The 24,179-nt window shown below is 39.4% G+C and overlaps 1 protein-coding gene across 2 annotated transcripts in view; it reads left to right on the top strand.

Moving 5' to 3' along the window:
• MAPRE2 (microtubule associated protein RP/EB family member 2) overlaps positions 1 to 24,179 on the top strand; it is a 163,302-nt gene that overhangs the window by 16,640 nt on the left and 122,483 nt on the right. For both annotated transcript variants that reach the window (XM_082354397.1, XM_082354396.1), the window contains exon 2: positions 11,715 to 11,776. Coding sequence is in view for 1 of the 2 variants with exons in the window: in XM_082354396.1 (XP_082210522.1) it covers positions 11,715 to 11,776 (62 nt within the window). In the remaining variant the exon portion in view is untranslated. The remainder of the gene's footprint in view (positions 1 to 11,714; positions 11,777 to 24,179) is intronic.

Raw genomic sequence — 24,179 nt, 5'->3', positions numbered from 1 at the left:
GGCCAGTAAGGGTCCTGCTGAAAGGATTCCTTCGGGTCCCGTTCATCGAGGCCACGTCTACAAGATCCCTTTCATTCAGGCTTTCTCTCCCATTCTGTTGAAGCTATTGGGTTTCCCTAGAGTCGATTTTATTTTGATATTTCCTGACAATCTAATTAATACTCAGACCCAGTTGATGAGGGATATGTATTCAAATTCAGTTATTTAACAGTAATAATGATAAACATAAGTATTTTCCATTTACCTAGAAATTTACAGTTGCTAAAGAATTTTTACGCATAGCAGCAACATTCTCAGTAGCTGCACTTTACAGAAAACCATAAAAATTAGGGCCCAGAGTTTAAATGGCATGCCCAACGCCACACAGTTGGGAAAACCTCAACCTCAGGGAATGTTATCCCAGGTCCAATGTTCCTTCTACCAGGCAGGTTTACAAATGATAGTCGGATTCTCTGAGTAGCCCTCAGTGGTCCCTTTAACCCATCAAGATACTGAGTTATAACAACATCTTAACCTCTAGCCTCTTTGTATTTCCCACGGAAAGATGCATAGGGTTTCAAAAAAATTGGTTGACAAATCCATTTTTAGTACACAGTTGACCACAAATGAAGTCTCCCGATACTCAGGCCTTGATGGTCACTTCTTTTCCCTCAGTTTGAAAATGCAAGTGCAGCTAGCAAGGCCCTGATTTGTCCAGGAGTGTTGTTAGAGAGTGCTGGCAATCTCAAAAGTCACTTTGTAACACAACATTGTAAAGCAGTTATACCCCAATAAAGACATTTTTTAAAAAAATCACTTTGAACCTGACACTTTGAGGCAGAATGATGGTCCAAGTACACTGTAGTGTTGTGGAGATCTTTAGTGTTTGCAAAGTGAAGTTTTTAGCTCCTTGTATACTTTTGCCAGTGTTTGGCAGGTCATCCGAGCGTCATCGTGACTCTCCAGCACACTGGATGTATGTGCGGTGGCTTCATCTGAATCAATGGTCTACACAAGAGAAAACTAACAGTGGCTTCACTGAGAATGCTCAAGTAACAAGATTCAGAACCAGCCGTTCAGATCAGCAGAGAAGAAATAACAAATGTTTGCTATTATCACACTCTAACCCATTTACACAGATTCGTTATTCAATTAAGTATGTATCATCTTGGAAAGGAGAGAGCTTTCTCTAAGGACCTAAAACTCTGGATGTGTACATGACCACTGGGAGATTAGGGATGTGAAGAGAGAGGAGAAGCAAGAGGAAAATGATGAGGTACCCCAAGGATGGAATTTACCTCTTCAATTTTGCTTTGATCTGTCCTGGATAACAAGGTCTGAGCTGTAAGTTGTTCAGATGATCCCAGTTGAAATAGACTGAGTGGCCCATCTGACTAAGCACAGGTCAGATTACCACCCAGCAGATTGTGAAAAGAGCTCAGAAGTGGAGAGACCACCTGCCTTGCAACTTAAAGTGTGGTCCCCAGATCAGCAGCATCAACATCACCTAGAAGTTTTTAGAAAGGTAGCCTCTCAGACCTTACCCAAGATCTATCAAAACATAATCTGAACTTTAACAGGATTTCCAGGTGACTCTTGAAAAACTCAAACTCTACATGATATCCAAGAGGACAGCAGTCATACGTTTTTCCCCTTTGTTCCATTCTCCCTGTCAATATCATTGCATTCACAGCCCCATGATATAATTATTGTGTCTGTAAGTGCCTTGGGGGCTGCACTGTGTATTAGAGCCTCAGCATCTTGCATAATGCCTGGGATAAAATAGGTGTATAGGTGGCACTCAAGAGCTCCAGCTCTGAAATCCACAAATCTGAGTTTGAATCCCAGCCCCGCCACAAACCTCAGTTCATGTACCTGTAAGATAGGAATAAAAATAGCACCCCTCATAGGGTTATTGGGAGTAAATGAGCTGATGCACGTGACATACGTAGCGCAGCACCTGATGCATACTTGCTGTGTGTAAGTCGTAGCTGCTGTTATGTGCTCAATAAATGTTGAGCAAAGGAATGAATAGGAACTTCATGTGGAAAGAAAAACTTTAAGATGGTCAATACTTGGTGCCCTGTTGCTTCAAATATATGAAATTGAATTTTAAAACAATATGCAAAGGAAGCCTCACGTAAGAGAAGGAAAAGGTAGAATGGGTCAGAATGGATTTATAGGAAAGCATGCGATTTGGAACCAGAAGACCAGAGTTTGGATCCCAGCTCTGTCCTTTACTAGCTGTGTGATCTCCTACAACACACAAGCTCACTGAGCCTCAGTTTCTTCACCTGAAGAATGGGATCAGTGGTCCTCTTTTTTTTTCTCGGCTTATGCAAAAAAAATTTTTTTTTTTTTTTTTTTTTTTTTTGTAACTGACAAAGTATCCCTACCTCTCAGCACAGCCCTGGCACTTAGGAGATGCTCCATAATGGATGTTTGCTCAACTGAATCAGAGCATGCAATGTCAACGGGATGAAAATTGGGTATTAGAATGGACTGTGGCCCTCCAAAACACAACCCTAACAAAATCCTATTCCTTTGTATTTAATTTCTTTAGGGTAGGGGGTAGTATGGCACAGAAAATGTCTTTAAAACCTCCCTGTGGGCAGGTGGTGAGGGAGGGAGACAATAATGAAAAAACTCTGAATTAGAAGTTTGGCTCGGCAACTTAGTACCAGATGAGGGTTCCTAAGGAAAGATGCAAAGGAGAGAAAAGCAGCTAGCCAAAAAGCAAGCAGAGTGAACCTCTAGCAGTAGAAGAATTATGATTTCAAGATCTACGTGAGATGGTATATGTCAGTGGTCCCCAACCTTTTTGGCACCAGGGACCGGTTTCATGGAAGACAGTTTTTCCACGGGGCGGGGGTGCTTGGTTCAGGCGGTAATGTGAGCCATGGGGAGCGGCAGATGAAGCTTCGCTTGCTCACCCACCGCTCACCTCCTGCTGTACCGCCCGGTTCCTAGCAGGCCGCAGACTGGTAGCAGTCTGCAGCCCGGGGGTTGGAGACCCCTGGTATATGTGAAAGAATCTTGCAAAATTAAGAGCTATAGACATGTATAACTATGAAAAGAAAAGAAAAGGCTTTAAGGAATAGTCAGCCCTCTGGATCAAATTCAATACACGGTTGATTGAATCCACGGATGCAGAACCTGCAGATACGGAAGGCCAACTGCACCATTTTGTATAAGGGACTTGAGCATCTGTGGATTTTGGTATCCATGGATGGTCCTGGAACCATATTGTATTTTCCTGGAACCGACTATATATATTTTTATTATTATTATTCCCCTTTATTTTTTAACATCTTTATTGGAGTATAATTGTTTAACAATGTTGTGTTAGTTTCTGCTGTATAACAAAGTGAATCAGCTATATGTATACATATGTCCCCATATCCCCTCCCTCTTGCATCTCCCTCCCACCCTCCCTATCCCACCCCTCTAGGTGGTCACAAAGCAACGAGCTGATCTCCCTGTGCTATGCAGCTGCTTCCCACTAGCTAGCTATTTTACATTTGGTAGTGTATATATATCCACGCCACTCTCTCACTTCATCCCAGCTTACCCTCCACCCATGACCCCCTGTGTCCTCAAGTCCATTCTCTACATCTGTGTCTTTATTCCTTTCCTGCCCCTAGGTTCTTCATAACATTTATTTTTTTTTAGATTCCATATATATGTGTTAGCATATGGTATTTGTTTTTCTCTTTCTGACTTACTTCACTCTGTATGACAGACTCTAGGTCCATCCACCTCACTACAAATAACCTAATTTCGTTTCTTTTTATGGCTGAGTAATATTCCATTGTATATATGTGCCACATCTTCTTTATCCATTCATCTGTTGATGGACACTTAGGTTGCTTCCATGTCCTGGCTATTGTAAATAGAGCTGCAATGAACGTTGTGGTGCATGACTCTTTTTGAATTATGGTTTTCTCAGGGTATATGCCCAGTAGTGGGATTGCTGTGTCATATGGTAGTTCTATTTTTAGTTTTTTGAGGAACCTCCATACTGTTCTCCATAGTGGCTGTATCAGTTTACATTCCCACCAACAGTGCAAGAGGGTTCCCTTTTTCTCCACAACCTCTCCAGCATTTATTGTTAGTAGATTTTTTGATGATGGCCATCCTGGACCAGTGTGAGGTGATACCTGATTGTACTTTTGATTTGCATTTCTCTAATGATTAGTGATATTGAGCATCTTTTCATGTGTTTGTTGGCAATCTGTATATCTTCTTTGGAGAAATGTCTCTTTAGGTCTTCTGCCCATTTTTGGATTGGGTTTTTTTTTTTTTTAATATTGAGCTGCTTGAGCTGTTTATGTATTTTGGAGATTAATCCTTTGTCAGTTGCTTCACTGGCAAATATTTTCTCCCATTCTGAGGATTGCCTTTTCATCTTGTTTATGGTTTCCTTTGCTGTGCAAAAGCTTTTAAGTTTCATTAGGTCCCATTTGTTTATTTTTGTTTTTATTTCCATTTCCCTAGTAGGTGGGTCAAAAAGGATCTTGCTGTGATTTATGTCATAGAGTGTTCTGCCTATGTTTTCCTCTAAGAGTTTTATAGTGTCTGGCCTTACATTTAGGTCTTTAACCCATTTTGAGTTTCTTTTTTGTATACAGTGTTAGAGAGTATTCTAATTTCATTCTTTTACATGTAGCTGTCCAGTTTTCCCAGCACCACTTATTGAAGAGACTGTCTTTTCTCCATTGTATATTTTTGCCTCCTTTATCAAAGATAAGGTGACCATATGTGCATGGATTTATCTCTGGGCTTTCTATCCTGTTCCATTGATCTATCTTTCTGTTTTTGTGCCAGTACCGTACTGTCTTGATTACTGTAGCTTTGTAGTATAGTCTGAAGTCAGGGAGCCTGATTCCTAAAGCTCCGTTTTTCTTTCTCAAGATTGCTTTCGCTATTCGGGGTCTTTTGTGTTTCCATACAAATTGTGAAATTTTTTGTTGTAGTTCTGTGAAAAATGCCAGTGGTAGTTTGATAGGGATTGCATTGAATCTGTAGATTGCTTTGGGCAATATGGTCATTTTCACAATGTTGATTCTTCCAATCCAAGAACATGGTATATCTCTCCGTCTGTATCGTCTTTAATTTCTTTCATCAGTGTCTTATAGTTTTCTGCATACAGGTCTTTTGTTTCCTTAGGTAAGTTTATTCCTAGGTATTTTATTCTTTTTGTTGCAATGGTAAATGGAAGTGTTTCCTTAATTTCTTTTTCAGATTTTTCATCATTGGTGTATAGGAATGCAAGAGATTTCTGTGCATTAATTTTGTATCCTGCTACTTTACCAAATTCATTGATTAGCTCTAGTAGTTTTCTGGTAACATCTTTAGGATTCTCTGTGTATCATATCATCATCTGCAAATAGTCCAACTATATTTTCAAGTTGGATATTTTACCTGGATTTATTGCCCATAGTAGATTGGTTAGGGAAAAAACAATTATGAAGAAAATTAGCTTCTGCTCTAGAACGTCACTAGGTTATTTCCCAGGTGAGTGGAATTCAGCATGACTTTCTCCATCAAGGAATCTAGTTACTAAGACAGCCCCCAAACTGTTTGTAAGTGGACTCCTCTGTAAACCAAACCCCACAGCTGGGATCCCACGAGCAGTGTTAGTTGTTGCCAGATCAGCATTCTAGGGACCACATGGCTCAAACAGAAAACTCATGGGCAAAGGCTATGCAAACATTCCTGCACATTTTAACAAGTTCTGTCCACTTACCAAGACTTCTAACAGACTCTGCTGAAAATGTTAGAGTTTGAAAAGATTTCCGCACAAGTTAGACAATGATTATCCATCTTCTGAGGGAGATCTTAGCAACCATCTTGCCATTGCCAAAGTCTTATTTAGATTTCATATTACCCTTTTTACACTTTTAACATGTTACTGCGTTCCTTCTTTGTGTGGTCAAAGGAATAACAAACTACAAACAGGACACGTGTAAAGCAGGGTTCCAGTTTTCAGTATGATCTGAGCAATAAACTCGAACCCTGGACTCTAAGTGAATCTGATACCATCCTCTGTGCTGCTTTCCTGCTTCGTGAACATTCTGCTACATTTCATTATCAATCATACTTATGAGCAAAGGAGACATTCTTCTATTCCAACTACTCTATTTTCAAGGATATCTGATTTAAAATGGATAAAAGGATAAGTGAAAAAGAGTTATCAAAAATATTTCACAGAAGTACAGTGAATGTGGTATTTCTCATATGTAGTTTGTCTCATGTCATTTTTAAAAATTTCTTTTATACATTAACACTATGACTATTCTAGAATAGAAAGGTCAATCTGTCTACTTCTATAGGTAGTAGCAGATGAATCAAGGAGTATTCTAGAAGAGAGGGTTAGGCCCAGTTTGTATGAAAAGAACTGAATTTTTATTTAATTATAAAATAGTCTCTTGGGATTCTCTTTTATTTTTATAGAAGCCCAAATCACACGACCATAAGAAGTTTATAACATCATTAGCATTCTTAATATATCCCACCAAAATCCCTTTATCAGCCAGCTACAATTTTTCAAAAGCCCTTTTATATACAATATGGGTCATTTGTAGTCTGCCTTTCTTAAGGCAAGGAATGCGTTGTACCATATCCAATACCCAAGATTCGGTGCAGTATGACATTTTCTTGCCAGATAACCTCATTTGGGTTTGGTTTCCCTGGTGTGTGCTCAGCTCTTTGCTTCCCAGCAGTCATGCCTCTGGTCCCCTGAGGGAGTTGAACTGGGCAGGCTCTTGGCCTCCCTCCGGTGCCTCTGGGAAGGCCCTGAGCCCAACTGGAGACCCCTAATTGAGACAGTGGTTGGTGGAGGGCACTCTGGAAGGCTGACATCAAGTAGGATCTGTCTAAGGAATCATCCTCTGTGACCTTCTGCTGACAAGCTGCTTACAAGCTGCTTTATTCCTAGAAAGCTGTGGACCTCCCACACTAAAGACTGTGATCTACAACTGGAGTGTTTCAGTATCTCCAAGCTGCTACAGGGAGATTGGACTTCAAGATACAGCTCATTCTGAAGATCCAAAGATAGCTGAGTCAACTCCTGGGAGGAAAACCTAGGTTCAGATCCCAGCAGCGTACTCTTCTCCGAAAAGCTAGGAGCCGCTGGCAAGAGGCTGTAATTCCTGGCTCTTTGCAAGGAGAATGCTTTAACCTTGCATTGAGCAGACGCCTTATTGGCTGATATGCAGCATTGAAAAAAGAACTCTTCCTTTCAATGGTATGGCATGATTGGCAATATTTTTACAACTCTTTTTTCATTCTGATGTATCCGTTATGTGCCTGCGGTTTTATGGCCAGACAAGGAAGCAGCCTTTGGGGGCGATTTTGGAGCTAGGACAGAAGTTCTGCTGTGCCCCACATATGGGATGCCAGAATTCTGAGTTTGTTCAAAGAAAGAGGATTTGAAATTTCCAGAGGTTGAGGGAAAACAAAATGTGCTTTGTTAAAAGAGTCCGACCATGCCATGACTCTTATCCTAACAAAGCTATTTGGTCTTTTCAGGGAAAACAAATGCAACAGACAGGCCAGGAGAAGACAGCTAACTTATTGCTGTTCATTTCTGAGGGGCTTCCTAGCGCTCAAAATGGGAAAAGTCAATGGGGTCTCTCCTAAGGTGAAGGGAAAGTCCGCCAGCTCCTCTGCGTGGGATGATTACAGTTAGACCCTTATTTAGTGTGTGGCCCAAGTTAGAATAGAGAACACCTGCCTTGTCATCAACGAACCACAAAGGATGAAATTCTATCCCTGTGCCAATAAGATGTGGGAATTTTGGAAATTTATGGAAAGCATGAACTCGAAAGTATAAGAGATGGTTTCCAAAATGCAGAGTGTATCACACTGCCATTTAGAAGTCATTTCTGGTTTTGGGTGTGTGTATTTGTGTCAGTATTTTGAATTTTAAGGTTGGGAAGGTAAATGTAGGAGCAAGAGGGGATAACAGCAGAGAAAATTCCAAGACAGGCAAGACTGGACAGCGAATGCTTGGCAGTGGGTTCTGAATGCTAAAGTTGTGGGTGAGAGATTATTTTTCTCGGATCTGCACATATGGAACAAATTCCTGACCCAACTGGCCCACTGCCTTGGGGCTTTTGTTCTTCTCTGAAAAGGTTAAAAAAAAAAAAGAAAAAGAAAGGAGGTATCTTGCTCAATTCTAGTTGCTGTCCAATCTCCAGATTTTTTTTTAAGTTAAACTTTTTAATTTGAGACAATTGTACGTTAACATGTAGTTGTAAGAAACAATACAGAGAGACCTCTGTACCCTCTGCTCAGTTTCCCCCTCAATGGTAACATCTGGAAGCTCTATGTACAGGGTCACAACCAGGTAATTGACATTGATACATGTTCAAGGTACAGAATGTTCCTGTCACCACAAAGGTACCTAGTGTTGCCCTTTTATAATCACACCCTCTTCCCTCCAGCCCTCACTCCCTCCTCAACCCCTGGCAACCACTAGTCTCTGCTCCCTTTCTGTAGTTTTCTAATTTCAAGAATGTTAGCTAAATGGAATCATACAGTATCTAACCTATGGATTGGCTTTTTTCACTCAGCGTAATTCTCTGGAGATTGATCCAGGGTTTTGCAGGTATCAATAGTTCTTTTTTTTATTGATTAGTAGCATTCCATTGTATGGATGTACTGGTTTGTTTAACCATTAACCTGTGAAAGGACATCAGTGTTGTCTCAATTTTGGCTACTATGAATAAATCTGCTTATAAAGAGAATTTTTAACTTTTCTGGGAAAATGCCAAGAGTACCATTGGTGGGTTGTATGGTAGTTGCATGTTTCGTTTTTGGTTTTGTTTTGTTTTGTTTTTTACAACAGTCAAACGTTTTCTAGGGTAGCTGAACCATTTTATATTCTCACAAGCAATATATGAATGGTCTAGTTTCTTCTCATCCTCACCAGAATTTTAGATTGTTACTAGTCCTTATTTTGGCCCTTCTGATAAATGTCTAGTGATATCTCATTATGGTTTTATTTTTTTCACTTACCTAATGGCTAATGACGTTGAATATCATTTCATCTGCTATCTGTATATCCTCCTCAGTGAAATGTCTGTCAGTGTCTTTTGCCCATTTCCTAATTGTTTGGTTTTTTAGCTGAGTTTTGAGGGTTCTTAACTTATTCTAGATGCTTGTCCTTTGTCACATATGTGGTCTGCAAATATTTTCTCCTAGTTATACCTTATATTTACACCTGATGGACAACAGTTCTTAATTTTGATGAAGTCCAATTTATCAATTTTTCCCTTGTATGGATTGTGTTTTTTGTTGTCAAAAACTTAAAAACTTAAAACTCTTTGTCAGGCCCTAGATCCCAAAGCTTTTCTCCTGTTTTAATTTTTTTCTAAAAGTTTCATAGTTCTGCATTTTACATTTACATAGTGATCTATTTTGAGTTCATCATTTTAAAAAGTGTGAAACTTAGAGACAATAACTGCTCTGCTTATGCCAGGCAGCACAGAAAAAACTGTTTGCCTTCCCTGCCATCCCCACCAGTGGGGACCCTAGACCTCCACCCTCACAAGGCCGTGCATTATTGAGCACCTACCACATCCCAGGAGTAGACCAAGAGCTCTCCAGGTGTTTTGAATCAATGTCAGAGGCCTGGCTTTTAACGTGGTGTTGTGTGGACAAAACAGCAGAGTCTGTCAGACTTAATTAGAACTTGTTAGTCGAGCTGCATGATATTGGGAAACTGCTCCACTGCTCTGAGCCTCAGTTTTTTCATTTGTAATAAGATGGTTTTGAGTATTAAATTAGATAAAATATGTCAAATGACTTGTGCAGGGGTATTCAATAAATGGTCTCATTCTTCTCCAAACTGATCCATCGCAGCTGTTGAGAATGTTAGCAACGGGCTCTTGTTGTCAGAAGAACAGAAAAGACCAGTTGTATACAGCTGGTCCTGAATTTTCTAAGGGCTAATTATCTGGTTTACAGATAAACTAGGAACCTTATACTCTTGCTTCCTAGCTTGGTAGCCAACACTTCGCCTAGTAATGTAGCTACTGGTACTAGTTAAATAAAGAGGGCAAATGAAAATTTTATTCTGATTCAGTTAAAATATCTCAAAGATGGGAGGACTTAGGAAAAGAAACTGACATGGATGGGAACAGATGTTTTTAAACCTGATTTTTTTAGTTTTATCAACTCATTAAATTATGGAATGTGAAACACTCATAAAATTACATTCTGTAAAATATGTGAAGAAATTCTACCTGTTCTATCTGAAGGGAAAAAATTGTCAGCTTATCTGAGGTCAGTTCTTGAAACCATTCATGTTAAATTTTCTGATTTTTATACAAGCCAAATTCTATGAATTACTTTTGAACTCCCTTATTGAATGGTATAACATTGAAAATTCAGCTATCACCTTTGTTTATTCTCTCAGCACTTACATTTTGTTGTTTGCATTTTTTTCCTTTCATCATCTCCTCTTTCCCTTATTAAAAAAAAAAAAATATATATATATATATATAAAATGCCTCCCTCTTCCCTTTCTTAAAATCTTTCTCCCAGTGGCATCTCCAGAACTATGTCTGGGATTAATCACATTGTGTTGGATCTGCCACAAATACTTTATTTTTATACAATTGATGTTAAACTAAACAAGCACCAAAGGCATTTCTGAAATGGCCATATACAGAAAACACAGAAGAGCAATGTGCAGGGTGAGGGCTTAGGTGGCAGGTGGAGAGGGGTCATTTCTAGTCTGTTTCTTGGGTGTGGTGGGAAGACCACTAAGGCTCACACACATCTGCATCTCAGGTCCTTTTTAGGAGCAACTGCTTGAGCCAGAAGCAGCCTCCCCAGTTACCATCCACCCCACCCCCAACCTGGGCCCCTCAAAACCCACAGCTCACACACATGTCTCAACCTCTGGAATTGGATCTGTCCTTCATCAATTTATTGTCTTATCATTTAGTCAGAGCATGTTTTGAAGATAAATAGCAAATTCATATAAAGAAAGTAAATAATTCCTTGATGGTGTATATATTTGGAAGTTTGATCCTGGCAATGCTTGTCCTATTAAAATTAAGCACATCTTTTTAAAAATATTTATTTATTTATTTGGTTGCGCTGGGTCTTAGTTGCAGCATGCAGGCTCCTTAGTTGCGGTACGTGGGCTCCTTAGTTGCAGCATGCATGTGGGATCAAGTTCCCTGACCAGGCATCAAACCCAGGCCCCCCACCTTGGGAGCACGGAGTCTTAACCACTGTGTCACCAGGGAAGTCCCTAAACACATCTTTTAACTAGAAGAATAAGCCTGTGTTGATACTAGATATAAAGTCTGCAGATTAACCCAAGTTTGGGGAAGTCAATACTTTAATTGATGCTGGCATTTGATACCTCACTGGGGGCATTGGTTCCTTGGGTTATCTGCTAACACATGATTCTCATCACATGAGGCTATGGGGGGGAGGGTAAAAAAATTCTCTTCATAGGACTGACATTATCTAAATACTCTCAAACTATGATTAATCAACCCAATAATTGATATAATAATGTAGCTGACAACCCTATTGCTTGGCTGAGTTACTCTCTCATATGATAAAGTCAACTGAATTTGGATGTGTGCTTTTTAATTTTCTCTTCCATTGCTGGCCACACCCAATGAACTAAATAACCCTTTGCTCTGATGTTTTCAGCACAGTAAATGCTTTTCTTCTTTTTTTTCTTTTCATTTTTATGATCCCAGTATCCTGTTTCTCAGAGGAACATTTCATCTCGACAGCCAGGGAGAGAGCCTGGATGCTCAAGGTAAGATTTCAACATAAATTATGTTGCATGACTCCCTGTTTACAGATTAAATTGGAGTGCGTATTATTAATGCTTTTGTAACAAATTTATTTTCAAAATTCCATTATACAGTTAAAGCAAGTATTCGAGTAAACATGCTTCATTAAAACATTGTTTTTCAAACTACATTCCATTTCCCGTGTGTACTAAGGGCTAATTAACTGTTATCCGCAATTCCTCTAAAAATGCTCCAGCCAGTTAAAGTTTAACTTTGGAGATCTTATTGGTGAGAAATGAAGTGAGAGAATTTTAAGATATAGTCAAATGACCTCATGACATTTCTTAATATGAAGAAGGGATTATTTGTTAAAAATTCAGGCAACTGCTCTGTTGACTTTACAGTAGAGGTGGGCGTCTTAAAGGAGATGAAAGCTCAGAAAGCCTCATTTTTTCAGTTTAGGATTTGTGTTTGAGACACAATCATTTGACCTTCTGTTGTTTCCCACTGGTGCGCCATCTAATATTCCAGGACCTCATTAGAACAAAGGAACAATTAACTGAAATTCCACCAGATGGCAATATTCGGAAAGCCATCCTGTGAGGTTTCAAAGCTATGAGCTATTTATTGTTCACACAGAGAATAGTCTCACAAAGTGTAAAGTCCTAGATTTCATTAAGGGTGCTCTAAACATCTTTTGTTTTACTTTTTGCCCACAGCATCGAAATTTTTACTAGGGGGAAAATAAGTGCGTGGGGGGTATGTGTTGTTTTCTTTTGTTTATCATTCTGGAAGGATAAAATTAGAAACTTCATTCTTCAATAATTCTCCAAACAGTATTGGTGAGTCTTAAAAGCTCAAATCAATGGGTAATATGCCATATTTGTCTTGGGGTCTCTTTGTGATAAATGCTATGATTGATGGTCATTTTTAAATGAATTATTTGAGAAGAGAAACCGAAAATTCTTAAGAGTAGAGTTTTAAGGAGTTGCCTAGTTATTAAACCAAGTGAAATTTACAGGTACAAAATTCTTATTTGTAATGATTTGAAATAATTAAGGTTTATTTAAATAGGATGAGTAAACTTTGCCCCTTTTGCTCTAATGAAAGTAGAGATGCTGTATGTACCCTAAGTGGTGCCCAAAGAGCTGCCCTCTTCAACAATCAGAACTGGCCCTAGGACACAGCTGGGATAGAGGGAAGGAAGTAGAAAGGCATCTGAGGGTGATTGAAATGGGAAGAACCAATAAGAGGAGCCACCTGAGCTTTCCATGTGCACATAAAAGCAGTCCCTGAACAGAACACTCCGACACTGTTGATGGGAACGTAAGTGGCTGCACTATGGAAAACAGTATGAAGTTTCTTCAGAAAACTAAAAATAGAATTACCATATGATCCAGCAATCCCACTCCTGGGCATATATCCAGACAAAACTATAATTCAAAAAGATACATGACCCCCTAGGTTCATAGCAGCACTGTTCACAATAGCCAGGACACGGAGACAACCAAAATGTCCATCGTCAGATGAATGGATAAAGAAGATGTAGTGTGTATTATATTTACAATGGAATACTACTCAGCCATAAAAAAGAATGAAATAATGCCATTTGCAGCAAGATGGATGCAACTAGAGATTATCATATAAGTGAAGTAAGTCAGAAAGAGAAAGATGAATACCATATGATATCACTTATATGTGGAATCTAAAATATGACACAAGTGAACCTATCTACGAAACAGAAACAGACTCATGGATATAGAGAACAGACTTGTGGTTGCCAAGGGGAAGGGGGTTGGGGGAGGGATGGAGTGGGAGGTTGGGATTAGCAGATGTAAGCTATTATATACAGAATGGATAAACAAGGTCCTACTATATAGCATGAGAAACTATATTCAATATCCTATGATGAACCATAATGCAAAAGAATATTTTTTTAAAAGAATGTATATATATATATATATATATATAATTGAATCATTTTGATATACAACAGAAATTAACACAACATTGTAAATCAACTATACTTCATTAAAAAAAAAAAAGCAGTCCCTGGACAGGCACTGAGTGCCCTTTGAAACCCACTCGTGTGCCCTAGAAGGGGGCCTATATATCTGGTGTCCAGGACAGTCCTAGTTAACTTCTGTTGTCCTGGAATATCATCTAGTTACCACTCCCTTTCACCCTCAAAATTCTGTTTGGATAATAAGGTATAATTTATCTTCCAAGCTGGCATGTTTGAAGAAAAAGTAATAGAAAAAGATGGCCTGATATCTAAATTGGGCATCTGTGTATAAACCTCCTTGTATATATGGGGCTACGGGACAAATTCTTTTTCTGTAAAGAGCCACATAGTAAATAGTTTTCTGCTTTGTTGGTCGTACAGTCTCTGTCACAGCTATTCAATTCATTGTAGCGTGAAAACATATAAACGTAAATGAATGGGTTTGGCTGGCTTCCAATAAAACTTTATTTACAAAAAACAGGCAGCCAGCAGCATTTGGCTGGCAGGGTTTACAGCCTTGTCTGAGATAATAGACAGTAAGGAAATAGGAGATGGTGGAGAACCAAGAAGACAGCCATCCTTCATTCTTCTCCCTTCTCTTCATATCCCTTCTGGGTTGCAGCCTCCTCATTTAACCTTCTCGGAAGCTAGTATTAATAGTTTCCTTGAGAGAGCAATTTTATCATCAGTTGTGTGGTTCCCGAGATTCCTTTGCTGGGTCTAATTGCTTGCTTCTCATCCAAATCTGTTCCCGCACCTGCACACCACACCTGTGCTTTGTACCTCATGACACAGAATAGCATCCCTACTCAGGTATCACTTGAGTCCTAGTGTCAAATACTGCAGCGATAGCTATTAACAGACATTGTAATTTATGCTTTGGTCCTCACTAAATAACTGTCTACAGGAAATACAGCCACATTAAGGAAACTTTTATGTTGATTCTACCAGAATTTGTATTATAAAAATAATAAATGTAAAGGAAACTTTAGGGGGAAAAAAATCGCCCATAACAATACCATCCCAAAATAACTATTTTTCTTTCTTTTTTTTTCATATTTGCTATTCCCTTAAGTATTCCTGTTTTTCTGTAGTGGATAACATAGCACATGTGAATTTTGTGTTTTATTTGACATTAATCACAGGCATCTTTCATGAGTCATCAGAACAATCATTAGAATAGTATTATGTTGTATCAATGTGCCATAAAATATCTTCTAATTTTTCACTAAAAAACGCTATACTAAATTTTTTGTAGACTTTGTTATTGTTTTAGTTGGTTTAGTTTAGTTGTTTGTTTTTTCTTTGGTTTTGTTTATTTCCTTAGGACAAAATCCCAGAAGTAAGATTATTATCCAAGGATATGACCATTTGTATGACTTTTAATCTAGTTTACCACATCTTTTTTTTTTTAATTTATTTTATTTTTGGCTGCGTTGGGTCTTTGTTGCTGTGCGCAGGCTTTCTCTAGTTGTGGTGAGCGGGGGCTACTCTTCATTGCGGTGTGTGGGCTTCTCATTGCAGTGGCTTCTCTTGTTGCAGAGCACGGGCTCTAGGCGCGCGGGCTTCAGTAGTTGTGGCGTGTGGGCTCTAGAGCACAGGCTCAGTAGTTGTGGCGCACGGGCTTAGTTGCTCCATGGCATGTGGGATCTTTCCGGACCAGGGCTCGATCCTGTGTCCCCCCTGTCATTGGCAGGTGGATTCCCAACCACTGTATCACCAGGGAAGCCCCTCACATCTTTTCTTAAAAGGTTTGGAGTACTTTACAAGTGTTTGCAGTTTGAGGGTATTAGGCTCACCACAACTTTGTGAGAAGTAGCACTTAATTTATTCAATAATATTTATTGAATGTCTTCTATATGTAAAGAACTGTGCCAGTTACTTTGTGTGTGTGTGTGTGTGTGTGTGTGTGTGTATGTAAACATACATGTATCAATATATAAACTATGTGCTCCTTCCACAAACATTTATTGAGTGCCTACTATGAACTGTGTATTGTAGGATTTTAATGGAGATCAGAAGATAACTTCTGTCTGAGTTTGACCTTACTGGGGAGCTATGATACCTACGTAAATAACTGTAATAAAATACACAAGATGAGACACACCATAGGAGAAATACAGTTAAAATATGAAGGCATTTGGGAGGGGTGAGGGGAGGTAGAGATGGCATCTGAGTCAAACTTTGAAGGTAAATTGGATTGGGATGCTTGGAGGTGGTGAGATTTGCCCTTCATTCCATAAGCATGTCGTGATTGCCAACTACATGCCAAGTCCTGTGCTACAAGCTCGGGATATAAAGGGGAACAGACAGAGCTCTTAAAGCTTACTCTCTAGTGGAGTAGACAGCCTTTAAAAAAAAAAATTGTAAGTGTGATCGGTGGGATGGCTTATCTAGCAGAGGATACATGGAGGTAGGGATGAAACCACGGTTTTCTTTGAAGAGGAGCTTTGCCCTGGCTCCTCTTTTGGCACTGTCTTCATCATCAGTTATTGGGTCAGAATCTGTGGGAGATCTGCTTCTGGAAGTTTGAAGGTTACTCTAGTTGTACTGACCAACATTCCAATTAAAATTGGCCTACATTTACAGCTGGTTCCCCCAGTGGGCATATTCACTGAGAATGCACAGAGCCTAAGGCTGGGATCAGCAAGACCTACATCCTGGCCCTCAGCAGCTGATGACTGAAGCAAAGCACTAAGAAGTACAGGGTTTCATGGGTGTTTTGTTTTCTAACAGCTGGAAGGAACCTCAGTAATAATCTAATCCAACTCACTCATCTGACAGATGCACGTTCTTGTGTGAAGAGAGTTGGGTGACTAGCCTAGTGTCAGACATTTGGTGACAAAGCCACGGCTCCAGAACCCTGGCTTCTGACTCTCACATGCTCTTGTTCCGTATTCACTGCTGTAATTTTTTCTGCCTCATCTATACCACCGAAGTAAAAAGAACTAAAAAGTGTTAGCCTAAGCATTCCTTGTGCCTGTAGAAGCAATATGTGTTTTACCCCTCTCGGACCACAGCAAAAAATAATTTTAAAGTAAATATTTTTAATTTTAAAAGTAATGAATAGTGGTAGAAAGAGAGGGAAACTTGGAACAAATTCCTGCATCAGCCATTTACCTCCCTTAGATTCTGGGCAAATAACTTGACCTCACTGAGTTTTTACATCTTGAGTTTGTTGTGAGAATAATTGGCAGTAACGTTAAGTGTTGGATACATTATGGGCACTCAGCAAATGTTTATTTTCTTTCTCCTTACCTCCTGGAGCTACAGGTTCTTGACAGATTTCCTTTTGTTTATTAATGAGGTGACCTTGTAAGACTCATGAGAATTAAATGATGGAGTGAAAGTACATTCATAAAAGTATGTGGTGCACAGCTTAATGTTCTCATTTCTGAATTTCACTGGAATACAGTTAAGTAGAGATTTAAAGGTTTTTATTCATGGTTCTTTATCCTTTTCTTCAATAGCTTATTTTATATGGTCTGTGAACATGTTGGTGAGACTTAAGAATTCATTCCTTTTCTCCATGATTTACTTCAAAATGATTTGTCAAAGAGAGAAAGATGATTAAATGAAGAAAATATGGCTAAATATTAACTGCAGAAGATAGCTGGTGGGTATGGTGTACATTATGCTGTTATACAATTTTTTCTACTTTTCTGGATGTTTGAAATGTCCCAGGCCAAATTATTTTTGGAGGATTACATATTAAATATGAAGCTTCTACCATGGCCCCATCACCATGCAAGGTGCCGAGGGTATGTTTTGGGCAAGAAAGTCAGGGTCTCAACCCTGATGGAGCTATGGCCCACCATAGTGGACACTAATAAAACAGGCAACTTCCTCTACAGGGTGCTAACGGCTATGGTAGGAGCTCCCATGGCATCCTGTGATCCTCCTAGCAGTGACAGCAAAGCCATGACTGGTGCAGGGAGGTCAGACGGGGCTTCCAAGAGGCAGTGACATCTCATCTAAGACCCAAAGAAAAAGGAGGAGCTAGCAGGTGTTGGGGAGAGGGGGACTGCAGGGAATGAGGGATTGTTTGGGCAGAAAGGGTAGCATCTTCAAAGACCTGGAAAGAAGATAAGAGAAGCATATGGCCTTTTAGCAAAATTGAAAGACATTCAGTAATGAGCTGCAGCATCAAGGTAGCAGATCAGGAAGGGCCTTGTGAGGCCAGTGAAGAACTTTGGGTTGTATCCTGAAAGTGATGGTTGAGGTGTTTTAAGTAGAGAAGTAAAATTTCTATCCTTTTTATCTTAGGATGGTCACTCTGGCAGCTGTATGGAAAGTGATCGGGAGGGGGTGAGATTAGAAGTGGAGACACAAAGTGGAGGATGGTGATAGGCATCTGGATTAGCTGATGGTGGCAGCTGGGGTAGAGAGAAGTAGGTGGGTTTGAGTATTGTTTAGAAAGCAAAATAGACAGCATGGGTAAGGGAGAGGTCAAGGTCTAATTCATTCATTCAACACGTATATTGAGTGTATTGAGTGCTTGCTATGTGGTAAAGCCTATTTCAGTGCTGAGAAGAAAAAGTCAGGTAAGGGCTATAGGGAATACAGGGTGTGTATAGAGGGAACTAAGAGGGGTCTTTCGCCAAAGCACTCATTATCCTTCGGGACCCCCTTCAGGGATGTCAAAGTAAGAAGTAGTCACCTGGCAACCGTGGAGTTCAGTGGGCTTCCCTGGGAGCTCCGCCAATGGCAGTGCTGTGGTTTGCAGAGGATGGTGCCCAGGTGCCTGATATAAGTAAGTGGGAGCTCTAGTGGTATTTACTGAGATAGGAAACACAGGGTTGAGGGAACACTGAAAGTGCGATGGCAAGAATCAGAAACTCGGTATTAAACATGTCGAGTTGAGGGTGCCCATGACATCCAAGAGTATGTATATAGAGATTTAGGATCTGAATCCCAAAAGAGGGAAAAATGAACCACAAGTATAGTTTCGGGAGTCACTAGCATGCAAGCAGTAAGCTGTGAATCTAGGTAAAACTGTCCAAGGAGAACAGAACCTTGAAGATCACCAATATTTAAGGGGTAGATTATAGCAGCATTATTCACAATAGCCAAAGGCAACCAAGGTGTCCATCGACAGATGAATGGATAAACCAAATATGGTTTATACATACAGTGGAATATTATTCAGCCTTAAAAAAGGAAGGTAATTCTGCTACATGCTACAACATGGATGAACCTTGAGGACTTTATGTTAGGTGAAATGTCAGTCACAAAAAAACAAGTACTGTATGATTCCACTTATATGAGGTACCTAGAGTAGCCAAATCCATAGAGACGGAAAGTAGCATGGTGGCTGACAGGGGCTGGGAGAGGGAGATATGGAGAGTTATTGTTTAATGGGTATAGAGTTCCAGTTTTGTGAGATGAAAAGAGTTTTGGAGATGGATGCTAATGATGGTTGCACAACAGTGAAAGTACTTCATACTTCACTGAACTCTACACTTAAGTGGTTAAAATGTTAAGTTCTATATTATATGTATTCTACTACAGTGAGAGAGAGAGACTGATAATGATTAGCCAGAAACATGGGAGAAAGACCAGCTGTATATGCTCTCATGGAAGCCAAGGGAAAATAGCATTTCAAGACTGAGCAAAAAGCCAAGGATTGATAAACCCAAATGTTCCACAGAGGTTAAGTAAGATAATGACTAAAAGTGCCTATTGGTTTAGCAACCAAAAGGTTGTTAGTGATCTTGGTGATGACGATTTCAATCTCATGGTCAAAGTGGAACCCAGCATGGAAGTTGAGGAGTGAGGGGGAAATGGAGGCGTGGAGAGGGCAGCTTTAAATAAGCCCTGAGATACTCGGCTATAAGAATGAGGAGAGAAAGGGGGACCTGTAGGGAAGAAGAGTTGATTCAAGGTGGAAGAGACTTGATCAGTTCAAATATTGCTGGGAAGGAGCCAGTAGAAACTGTGTGTTAGGGTCTGGTAGAAGGTTACAGAGCAGGAGGCAACTGGCCAGGATACACCTCTCCATTACAACAAGCAAGAAACAGAATAAGATGACTACCGTGCAGGTAAATGTGTAGGTTTGGGGGCAGGAAACTTAAATTCTTGTCTAATGGCTTCAATTACCCTCTGAAGTCAAGAACAAGGCCATCTGCTGAGGGAGGGAAGGTGGAAAGGTCAGCGATCTAAAGAAGCTGAAAAAGTATCGAAATTGCTAGTTTGTGAATAATGACAGAGTGCTGAGTAGGGAAGCAGAAGGATGATCTGGAAGCATTGACACCCGCTCAGGTGTGGAGGGCATGAATTTATAGTTGTGCTGATCTTCTAGGCAGGATGCCTCTTCCCCCCGCCCCCCCAGCAGGGTTCAACAGTTCAAACAAGGCATATGTACGTGAGTAGATGAAAACTTTATAAGGGTTCCTTTTTGGGGAAACATGAAATGGATCTCAAGGACAATATGTTTACTTTCAAGTGGGCAAATGCTTTATTCTTTCTTTTTAAAATGTTGCACGAGCCAAATGACTGGGTTAAGAGCTGTTGATTGTTTGGTTTATGAGTTCGATATTTGTACAGGGATTGTAACTAACTCACAAGGGCCCCCTGTTGACAGAATAGATTGTTGGGGTCCACCCTTAATTAACAATTGATTGGTTCAGAATGAAACTTTGAACGGTTTATTGAGTAGTTTGGTGTCACATCTCCCATTCACAAACTTGTACTGCCTGTTACTGGTGGCACCACAGGCAACTATTGCATTGTGTGAAGAAATAAAACTGCCAAACTGCTTGGCAAACCGTTAATAAATTGTATATCCCTATAGGAGATTTCTGCCTTATGCATAGAGCACCAGGATCTGGTTAAGAAATACTCATTTTTGCTAGCAGAAGTGTCACTTAAATTACTCTGAGGTTGACATATCTTATCACAATTTTCTTTACAAGTGGGTTGTGGTATGTGGAAAGAATGCTATTGATGTCTCATAGGCTGGTGCCTGGAATGCTTGTATATACTGAGGCCCCCTAATCAGGAAATATGTTTCTTCTACCTGGCTTCACTCCCTAAGTTTATTTTTCTGGCCTGAAAATCATTAAAAAATAAAAGAATTAATGAACAAAGATGATGGGTGTGAAGCCTATGACATTTCTTATCCCACTGATACCCCACAGCTTCAGAGCAGAGTTCTAAATGTTCTGCAATGATAAAAATGTTCTATCTATACCAACTATTTGCGGAGCCACTAGGCATATGTGCCCATTGAATATTTGAGATGTGGCTATGTGATTAAGGAACATTTTATTATTTTATTTTATTTTATTTTAATTCAATGTAAATAGCCACATGTGGCCAGTGGTACTGTATTGGACCGCCCATTTCTAGAAGCCAGATTAGACCGTACAGAAATTTTAAATGCAGCATACAAAGAGAGCTAACCCAGGAAACTCACTCTGGTCTTTGATGGCCAAACAAGTCTGGCCTGGCCTCATCCTGACATCAAGTTGGTTATAGCCTAGGGACACTGGCCCATGTGAGGGTAAGCATGGGGGAGGGAGCAAGATCTGAAAACAACCTACTGCTAGAGGAGAGTCACCTTCATTTCTACCTGAATTTTGTCTCTGATACCTGAACACTGGAGTCCTGTGTACAAAGAAAAATGTGGGAGAGAGAACACACTTAATGCCTACTGTGTACAAATACCCAGCTAGCGACTTCACACATTAATGTCTCGGTTATCATATATGTCTGCTGTGAACCTTGTTTCTGCTTTTATAGAAATGAGAAAATTGAGTTTTCAGAGAGATGACTGGCTTGTTCAAGGCACATAGTAAGTGGTAGAGACATGATGCGAATCCAAGCAGGTGTGAATCCAAAGTTATTTCCACAAGCAGTACTCACAGACTTTAATTCCGTGTGTGTGTGTGTGTGTGTGTGTGTGTGTGTTTAATCCAATTATCTCGGAAGTTGTACCTGTATGCCACCTCTCCTCCCTGCCCTCCCTACCCCCTACCACTTCAGTTATGTTGATTGTAGCTTACCCCTCCATAGAAATACAACTATTAGTGTCATAGATGTACAGTCATTCGGACTGACTCAAGAAATAAAGACAGATCCCAAGAGCTTAGTTACCATCACAGCAAAGTCTCAAGCTTCCTGGTACTTCTATATACTTATGATATAGCTTATGAGAGGTAGGTTAGATTATCTACAGTCATCTAATCAGACATCTCCCAGAGTTCAAATGCTGCCTGCCTTCTCACATGTCTCTTACATGTATATTTTCTTCTACTTCTATGGCATTTCCAAAATTTCCACTGTTGAAAATAATGTTAGAAATCATGAAAAGCAAACACCTATGATCCTACCCTAACAAATGCCTCCCTTCATATAATTTGACATAGTTGTAAGCATACCTTTTGCATACTTTAGGACACTGCTGTTTATTTCACTTTGTCATGAGCGGTTTCCATGCTGCCACACATATTCATGATCACAGTGTTAATATCTATACAATGGTATTTAGAGTTGACTTACCATTATTATTCCAACCTTCCATTGTTTGATGTGTAGAGTCTGTTTAAAAACTAACTTCGGTAGGTTTTAAACTTATAGATCATAATTGGTTGGTTAATACTCCTGGCTGGAAGTCTCCTATCTGTGTGTTTCCACATCCCCTGTGAATAGTTATTATACTGTGGAATTCCTAATTGGATATTACCTTGGATTTTAAACAAATGTTTCACATACGTAATTTTTAACTTCTAAAACATGATATTCTCAAGAGCAACAGATGATGCATTCTATTTTAATTACCACCCCCTCTCCCAGACATTAGTTACATAATATATGCTTCTTGAATTCTGTATAGTCTATAAAACTGGCTTGGGATCAGGTTGCCCAGTGACTTGCGGATGACAGATTTTCAGCATCCCTTACCTCAAATATCATTCTGCTTAAAATGCATGCACTGACGTGTTTGTCTCTGTTTTAAAGTTAGTCATGTTTGAGTCTTCAAGAAAGCCTTTCAAATGAATCACAGGTGATCAGGTTGATATCAAACTATATTAGGTAACATGAACAGTCAAGGTTAGCATAAGCCTCAGAGTGCCTCCCTAGAGGACTAAATTCTAGGCCATGAGGATTTTTTATTTTCCAATACTTCATACTTCTGCTTTGGAATATGGTGTTAAACCTTTACTGGACCATGACGTTTCAAACTGCTGAGATGTTGTTCTGTTATTTTTCAAGGCAATGACTAGGCTATATAATACCTGCCTGGTAGAGTTTCTCTCATGGGATTCTTGTGTCTCTAACTTTACTTTTGCTCTTGGGGAGAGATATGTTTCAGATTTGTGTGAGGTAATGCCACTCACGCAACATTACTTTGGCTTATAAGCTGGATCGAACCATTAGCATCTTTTTACGGTGCCTGGCTTAGAAACTTTGCTTGGTCTGTCAAAAAATATGAACTGAGTGCTTGGAACATTGTGTAATTACACCATAACAATGCTATACAGGTGTCTTGAAAGAAGAATATCCAACCACTCTTACCACCTGATCAAGAAAACAATGTATAATAAAAATTGCCTAACTCAGGCACACTATTTTTTAAGCTGCATCTCATCAAAACATTGATATTTTTATTGTATAGTAAGATGTCAAAACATGAAACATTTGCTTTTAAAAGTTAATCCCACTTAGGTAAAAATATCAATAGATAAAATTTTGGTTGAAAAAACTGACATTGCTGGCTCAGAGAACAATCATTTGTACAGAACTCAAATGTTTTTAAGTGATACAGAATTTTGGCCATCTTAGGATGCTCATAAAGACTTCAGAAGAGGCAGACTTTGAGCTGAGCCTACCTTTGTAAAATATGAGTACATTAAAAAAAAAAAAAGGAAAAAGGACACTGCAGGCAACAGTCAGAAGATACAGGGAACAGAGCATAACCCCTCTCAATGGGGTAAGGGGATGACTGATTCTTTAATGTGATAAATGGAGGATTAAGAAGAAAGACAAGCTGGGCTCTAACTGCACCAATTCCCAAATACCAGACTGTTATTTAAACTTTACATTTTAGATAGTAGGAAATATTGAACATGATGCAATACTCTATGGAAAAATTAGTTTTAAGATGGTAGTCTACACGGTTGTTTCCCTTCTCTCCAGATCTTCAATTGAAATAAAAGTTAAAAAAAATAAAAGCATGGTAATTCTGGAAACATGAATGAGGACCAGAAATTGACAAACTTCTAGAAGATAGAAAGAGATAGGACTATATTGCTAGCTAATTTTTTAATCAAAAGAAAAATGAAAAAAGAACAGATGAAATCATTCACAGAATTATTATAATCCAGATAAAATAATTCTGAGGATAGAAGAAAACAACAAAAAAAATCTAATTACTATCCTTAGACGGTATGAAAAGTATTGCATCTATTAAACTTCAC

Source organism: Balaenoptera borealis (genome assembly GCF_965194805.1).
Source record: "Balaenoptera borealis genome assembly, chromosome: 14".
Taxonomy (NCBI): Eukaryota; Metazoa; Chordata; class Mammalia; order Artiodactyla; family Balaenopteridae; genus Balaenoptera; species Balaenoptera borealis.
The sequence above is the reverse complement of the archived record's forward strand: the minus strand, read 5'-3'. Positions and strand labels throughout refer to the sequence as shown.